Source organism: Canis aureus, chromosome 19, assembly GCF_053574225.1.
Source record: "Canis aureus isolate CA01 chromosome 19, VMU_Caureus_v.1.0, whole genome shotgun sequence".
In the NCBI taxonomy this organism is placed as follows: Eukaryota; Metazoa; Chordata; class Mammalia; order Carnivora; family Canidae; genus Canis; species Canis aureus.
The window spans coordinates 52,721,417-52,729,704 of record NC_135629.1 but is presented as its reverse complement, the minus strand read 5'-3'; the positions used below and the strand labels follow the sequence as shown (position 1 = coordinate 52,729,704).

Below are 8,288 nucleotides of genomic sequence, written 5' to 3'. Positions count from 1 at the left end.
TTCTTCAACAGACACAAGAGACTCATTCAGCCTTTTCTTAGAATGTCTCTCATTCACTGTAGTCTGATGACAAATGACAAATCACAACAAAGTCCAACAAAAACAATTCCTTTGAAATAGGTAGGTCCCAATAGAATGACCTGATGTAATTGTAAAATATAGAATATTTAGAAGAATGGATTAATGGTGTTATTTCTCGTGCTGAAGCAGTAGATAATGTCAGATTGTAATTTCCAGGATTACCTGAGATTTGCAATTATGAGCAGACTCGGATAGTACAGAATTAACTATGCAATTAAGATTTTCTAAGAAAATAAAGTAATCTAACCAGGTTTGATAGTTTGAAGAAACTACTAGAATGTAATCCTAGATTTTAAAATGGCATGCAGGGATCCCTGGGTGGCGCAGCGGTTTGGCGCCTGCCTTTGGCCCAGGGCGCGATCCTGGAGACCCGGGATCGAATCCCACATCGGGCTCCCGGTGCATGGAGCCTGCTTCTCCCTCTGCCTGTGTCTCTGCCTCTCTCTCTCTCTGTGACTATCATGAATAAATAAATAAAAAATCTTTAAAAAAATAAAAAAAATAAAAAAATAAAAATAAAATGGCATGCAGGCATGATAGTTTCTAAAAAAATAAAACAGCACTTGTTTTCATTCTTAGTTTTAGCATTAGAAAAATAGGTAATACATAGAAGTCACTCAAAATTTACCTGGTGAGGAAAGAAAAGAATAAAGGAACCTGATGGGAAGAATTGTTTAAGTATTATTAGATTTTATTTTATTATGATTTTTAAGATTTTATTTATTCATGAGAGACACACAGAGAGAGGCAGAGACATAGGCAGAGGGAGAAGTGGGCCCCCTGCGGGGAGCCTGATGGGAATTCGATTGCAGGACCCCAGGATTATGACCTAAGCCATTTGGGTGCACCAAATATTATTAGATTTTAAAGCATAGATAAAAGACTTCTCTCCAACAAGGGATATCTGTGTGTCTGTTTCACTGTAATTAACTTATGTCTCTAATTCATCAGACACATCAGCAACATGGAATCAGAAAACAGAACAGAAGTATCAGAATTCATCCTCCTGGGTCTCTCAGAGGATCCAGAACTGCTGCCCCTTCTCTTTGGGCTGTTCCTGACCATGTACCTGGTCACCATGCTGGGGAACCTGCTCATCATCCTGGCGGTTGGATCTGACTCCCACCTCCACACCCCCATGTACTTCTTCCTCGCCAACCTGTCTTTTGTTGACATCTCTTTCACCTCCACTATAGTCCCAAAGATGCTGGTGAACATCCAAACGCAGAACAAAGCCATCACCTATGCCGGCTGCCTCACTCAGCTATATTTTTTCATGGTGTTTATATGCATGGACAATTTACTGCTAACTGTGATGGCTTATGACCGCTATGTGGCCATCTGCCATCCTCTATATTACGTGGTCATCATGAACCCTCGCCTCTGTGGCCTGCTGATTCTTGTCTCTCTGTTCATTAGCATTATGAGCGCCCTGCTCCATAGTCTGATGGTGTTGCAACTGTCCTTCTGCACAGACTTGAAAATCCCCCACTTCTTCTGTGAGCTTGCTCAGATCCTCAAACTTGCCTGTTCTGATACTCTTATCAATAACATCCTGGTGTATTTAATGACCAGCTTGTTGGGTGTTGGCCCTCTCTCAGGAATAATTTTCTCTTACACTCGTATTGTCTCCTCCATCCTGAGAGTCCCATCAACTAATGGAAAGGTCAAAGCTTTTTCCACCTGTGGGTCTCACCTGTCTGTTGTTTTCTTATTCTATGGGACATGTGTTGGAGTGTACCTTAGTTCTGCAGCTTCCCTCTCCCCCAGAAGGAGAGCAGCGGCCTCAGTGATGTACACGGTGGTCACTCCCATGATGAATCCCTTCATCTACAGCCTCAGGAATAGAGACATGAAGGGAGCCTTGCGAAAACTCACCTCTGGAACATCTTCCTTTTCATGATTCTGTCATCTGCCTTGGGTGATGTCAAATGATTGAAAGGGAATTATGGGTATGTTAGAAATCCTGACTCCTCTTTTTTTTTTTTAAGATTTTATTTATTTATTTATTCATGAGAGACAGAGAGAGAGAGAGAGAGAGAGAGGCAGAGACAGGCAGAGGGAGAAGCAGGCTCCATGCAGGGAGCCCAATGTGGGACTTGATCCTGGGACTCCGGGGTCACACCCTGGGCCGAAGGCAGGCGCGAAACCGCTGGGCCACTCGGGAGTCTCTCCTGACTCCTCTTTAATTCAATTCTAACAAAGTAGTTGTTTTTTTTTTTTCTAACAAAGTAGTTAATCAAGCTTTCAAGTCAAATATTTTTGTATTAAGTCATACAGTACTGTGTGTTAGTACCTGTCATTTATTAACTAACAACTCTGAATTCACTTCAACATCTATAGAATGGGCAGAGTAATATTACACATTTGGTTATTAAATCAACATTATCTTAAGTTTGAAGCTAAATCTCATACCAAGCAGCTCTATGGATGGAAGAGTCTTTTTAAGCAGAATTTATTTTCTGGGGTGTGTTCTGTGTGCTCTCTGAGAGTGGCATGAGGAGAATATTTGTATAGATTGGAACCTGGCTTTTGTCTCTATGGAGAAATATTTGGTCTTTGTCCCCAGTCCCTGGCACAGAACTCCTTGGAATCTCCTGAGTGATAACAGTGTCCTTGGATGCTAAAGAGACAACTCTTGGCTCCGGAACTCCTAGGTAGCCTCAGGGCTGGTTTCCAGAAAGCCCAGAAGATTGGAACTTTCAGCCCCACCCCCAACCCCCAGGTGTTACGGTTAGGGTTAGGCTTAGGGTGATTGAACCAATGACCAATGACTTGATCAATCAAACCTATGAAATGAAACCTCCATTAAATAAACTAAAAAGACAGGGTTCAGAGAGTTTCTGGGTTGATAAACAAGAGCACAGTCATGTTCAAGGAGGGTGGAGCACCCCAAACTCCAGAGTAACAGCAGCTCCTGTGCTCAGGACCCTTCTGGATCTGGCCTTACATATCTTTTCATCTAACTGTTCATTCTTATCCTTTGTAAAGTATAAATAATAATAATAATAATAATAATAATAATAATAATGGCAGTAATCTAGTAAGTAATCTGCTTTTCCTGAATTCTGTGAGCTGCTCTAGAAAATTCATTGAACCTGAGGAGAGGACCAAGGGAACCTCTCATTTATAGCCATTCAGAAGCATAGGAGATAGTTTGGACTTGCAATTGGTTTTTGAAGTGGGACAGGGGCTGTCTTATGCAACTGAACTCTTAACCTGTGAGACCTGACACTATATTCAGTAGACAGTATTAGAATTAAGTTGAATTGCAGGACACCCAGCTGGTAACCAGGAAATGTGAGAATTATTTAGTGTGAGGGAACACACACACACACACACACACACACACACTTGGAAGCCAGAGGTATCAGAAGTAGTTTTGAGTGTTAATAAAGCAGTATTAACAAAAGCATGGATGGAGTTTAGGAAAATCACAAAGAGTAGTGTGGTACCCTATGTCTATTAAGAGAAGGCTATACTACCGGGGCACCTGGGTGGCTCAGTAGTTGAACCTCTGCATTTGGCTCAGGGTGTGATCCTGGAGACTGGGGCTTGAGTCCCACATTATGCTCCCTGCATGGAGCCTGCTTTTCCCTTTGCCTGTGTCTCTGACTCTCTCTTTCTCTGTGTCTCTCATGAATAAATAAGTAAAATCTTTTAAAAAGTTGGACCCTCAACCGACTGAGCCACCCAACCGCCCCAATGATGTCTTTTGATGAGCAGTTCTTAATTTTTTTTAGCAGTTCTTAATTTTAATGCATTCTAGTTATCAAATCTTTCTTTCCTTTGCCTCCTTTTTAAGAAATATCTGCCTATTCCAAGAAATAGTCATACTTTCTCTATTTTTTTGTTTTATCGCTCACATTTATTTCTGCAATCATTTTAGAATGATTTTGAGTTTTATACATAGCGTGAGAAGGGATGAAACTTTACTGAAGATAGTCACTTGCTCCACTGCAGTCATGGCCATAATACACTAGGTGGCGCTGTTCTCTTGCATTGTTCAGGGTTTTACTCTTGCATCAATCCCAAAGGAGGGGATTAACCCTACTTAAAGTTCAAAAAACAGGCAAAGCTCTTCCATGATGTGTAGGAGAGGGTGAAAAAAATCTTCCCTTCTACCCGTCTTAGGCTCTTGGTTGGGGCTCTGTACCAAAAGGCAGATTAACAAGAGAAAACACGCAAATGCATTTAAGTTTTACTTGACACTAGACACTTCATAAGGAAATGAAAACACAAAATTGTTAACCTAAACATTTTAGTGCTAGGTGTGAGGAAGAGTAGAAAGTAGTGGGGAAATATGATAAGACAAAAGGGTATGTGTTTAAGGGTAATAAACGGAAATTTAGCAATCCCGTTCATTTGGATTCCTCTCTGCATCCCTCCATCTTCAGAGGTAAGAATGCCCCCTTTCTCTGAGTATAGAAAGGACATCTATCCCATGAGCATCTTATGACCTACTTCAGGGGAAGGTCAGAGAGTCCTTTCTAAAACAGCCATTTCTCAAATACCTTCAACTTAACATATTCGATATGCTAAGGTGTCATATTTTATGGCAATTGTATACTGAACCCTGTCGGATTTGTTAAAAGATTTCATATTAGGGTGTTTCTTGGAGGATGGGGGATTGTAGTGACCAACAGAACCATGGAAGAGGCTTCTGGGTTTCTGGTGATTTTCTTTTTAAAAAACCTGGGTAGTGGGATATCTGGGTGTCTCAGTGGTTGAGTGTCTGCCTTCAGTTCAGGGCCTGATCCTGAAGTCCCAGGATCCCTCTTTCCAACTTTCAGGGTGCTGTTTTCTTTAAACGGGCTCCCTGTGTGGAGCCTGCTTCTCCCTCTGCCTGTGCCTGTGCCTGTGCCTCTCTTTCTCTCTCTCTCTCCCTCTCTCTCTGTCTCTCATGAATAAATAAATAAATCTAAAAAAAAAAAAAAGTAAAAACTAAATAAAAATAAGATTTAAAAAACCTGAGTAGCAATTGAATTGGACATGTACCCTTTGAGGACATTTTTATGATTTGTATATAAATGTTCACTTTTAAGTTTTATCCACAGACTATCTGAATGTTTCTTATACTTCAACAAATAATTTATTTTTTTTAAGTTTATTTATTTATTCATGAGAGACAGAGATAGAGAGAGGCAGTGACACAGGCAGAGAGAGAAGCAGGCTCCTGCAGGGAGCCCAATGTGGGACTCAATCCCAGGACCCCGGGACCACGACCTGAGCCGAAGGCAGATACTCAACCACTGAGCCACCCAGGTGCCCCTCAACAAATAATTTAAAATAAATAAATAAAATAATAAAATAAATTAAAAGTCCACTTTATCCCTTTCCAACTTCTCTAGGCAGTGTGAATGATTGATTAAAGGCCATTTACACAAGTAGGGGGATGTTTACCAGTATAAATTCATCAACTGTGAAAATTAATAAAAGAATCTCATTATAATGGAGTCTGGAAGGTGGGGAGACAGGAGCGGGGTCCTTTCAACTCTACTACTGGTTGGCAATTGCAACCAAACAGAAAGAGTGGCACCTTGCAAGTTGATACCACTTTACTACCACAGCAAGAGGATGAGAGATTTTCTTCTCTCCTGGCAACAGCTCAGCCAATGAGAGACTGTCACCACTCAGCCAATGAAAAGCCAATATATTTCAAACTACAAGTTTATTCCAAAGGAGTTTTTATGACAGCCTTCCCAATTTCCTGCTATCCTTTATGAAAGAGCATTCCTTTCCTTTGTTCTGTGGACTCCTTAGTTTGCTTGTCCTGGGTTGCAATTCTCTGGTTTTCCTACATATATCCCACCCCCACCCCCTTTTTTTTGCTGGCAAAATAACTAGCAGTTTCATTTTTAAGGTTAACATTTTATCTCTCTATGATAATCATATCTTTATGTAGAAACACAACGTGCATAAAATTTTTCCAACTTTCAGGGTGCTATTTTCCTTAACAATACTTCCCACTGAGGAGTTTTGTAGAATTGTCCTACTCTTAATTTTGAAGAGATAAGTGAGTGGTATTTTTCCACTTCACTCATTCCACCAATTAATCCTTGTGTGATTACTGGGATTCAGCCTTGATTAGACAAACTCTGATCCTGACCCAGGTTTGTTTATGAATTTTAAATATCCAATTTCTGTTTTTATGTCCCTAGATCCTACCTGCGTCCTAACTGAATCTTTTTCCTATTTTCCTCCTCTTTGCTGATTCCAGATCTTTAAGATATGACCCACCCCTCTCTAGAGTTTCCCCAGTCTTGATCCCAAGCACCCACTGCTCCAGGTCTTTCTATTTTCTGCTCACCTCTCTGCAGTGGGGTGGTTCTGTCCCCATCTTGTTCCTGTAAAGAGTAATCAGAATTACTTAATTACTTACTTTACTCTTTTGAGTCTCACAGCAATTTAGGAGGCAGCTCATGTATATAAAAGGGACATGCTATAGGCAATATACTGAAGTTGTCTGGCTTGGAGTTGGAATTAGAATTTGTGCTAATACCCTCCAGTTCCATCCACGTTGAAGCAAATGGTGGGTATTTGTCTGGAGGGTATTATGCTGAGTGAAATAAGTCAATCAGAGAAGGACAAACATTATATGGTTTCATTCATTTGGGGAATATAAATAATAGTGAAAGGGAATAGAGGGGAAGGGAGAAGAAATGGGTAGGAAATATCAGAAAGGGAGACAGAACATAAAGACTCCTAACTCTGGGAAACGAACTAGGGGTAGTGGAAGGGGAGGAGGGCGGGGTGTGGGAGTGACTGGGTGGTGGGCACTGAGGTGGGCACTTAACGGGATGAGCACTGGGTGTTATTCTATATGTTCGCAAATTGAACACCAATAAAAAAGAAATTTATTATTAAAAAAAAAAAGAATTTGTGCTAAGAGGGTGTGGACTGCCCTTTGCACTCCTCTGTGCTTCCCTACTCAGATATTTTATTTTTTGCTCTCACTTCGAAGCTGGGCTTCCTTTTTTTTTTTTTTTTTTTGAGTTTTATTTATTTATTTTAAATATTTTATTTATTTATTCATAGACACAGAGAGAGAGAGGCAAAGACACAGGCAGAGGGAGAAGCAGGCTCCATGCAGGAAGCCCGATATGGGACTTGATCCCGGGTCTCCAGGATCACACCCCAGGCAGTAGGCGGCCAAACCGCTGCGCCACCGGGGCTGCCTTTTTTTTTGGGGGGGGGGGGGGTTGTTTTGAAGCTGGGCTTCCTAACCTTCTGGCTCAGGTATTGTAAAAGAGGACCACTTTCCCAAGCCCTGCCACGACCTCTCTTTTTTTGGCAAAGTGATCAGGCTCTAGGTGGTTGGTCAAGAAAAAACTGAACATTCCCTGGTAGACAGATGAGACAAACCAAAAGATTGAGGATGTTGTCGAGGTTTATAACGGACAGATGGAAAGATGGGGTTGCAGTTACTTGAGGTTGAGAGGGTGAAGTCAGGACTTTGTGACATTTTATTTATTTTTAAGATTTTACTTATTCATGAGAGACACACAGAGAGATAGAGGCACAGGCAGAGGGAGAAGCAGGCTCCCCATGGGGAGCCCAATGTGGGACTCCATCCCAGGGCGCTGGGATCACAAGCTGAGTCAAGGCAGACGCTCCACCACTGAGCCACCCAGGTGCCCGGATTTGTAACATATTATTTTTCTTAAAACATTTTTTTTTTAAAGATTTTATTTATTTATTCATGAGAGACATAGAGAGAGGCAGAGACACAGGTAGAGGGAGAAGCAGGCTCCATGCAGGGAGCGGACGCGGGACTGCATCCCGGTTCTCCAGGATCACGCCCTGGGCTGAAGGCAGCGCTAAACCGCTGAGCCACTCAGGCTGTCCGATTTGTGGCATTTTAAAGTGTCTAAAGACAGCCAAGTGGAGAGAGCAAGTCTCATACCATCTAGAATCCAGGGTAGAGATGTGGGACTGTGGGTGTAAATTTGAACCTTGAGTGCATAGACAGTACTTAAAACGGTGAGATTCGCTGATACCACGGAGAGAATGATTACAAGACGAAATCGGAGAACTGAGACCTGGGATACTGGATCAACTGAAAGTGGGGAAACGTGGATCGTCAGGCTCCACCTGGGAACGGCGGCCAGGACGGTGTAAACTCGAGAACTACATTTCCCAGAATCCCTTCCTCCCCACGCTTCCGAGTTAGAGGCCGCCTAAGAAGTCCCGCGAGATTTAGAAGG

The 8,288-nt window shown here is 41.9% G+C and overlaps 1 protein-coding gene across 1 annotated transcript; it reads left to right on the top strand.

The window, feature by feature from the left end:
* Positions 1-1,045: 1,045 nt before the first annotated feature.
* LOC144289366 (olfactory receptor 7G3-like) lies at positions 1,046-1,984 on the top strand. The gene has a single exon (XM_077857505.1). The coding sequence runs from the start codon at positions 1,046-1,048 to the stop codon at positions 1,982-1,984; it is 939 nt and encodes a 312-aa protein (XP_077713631.1).
* The last annotated feature ends 6,304 nt before the right edge of the window (positions 1,985-8,288 follow it).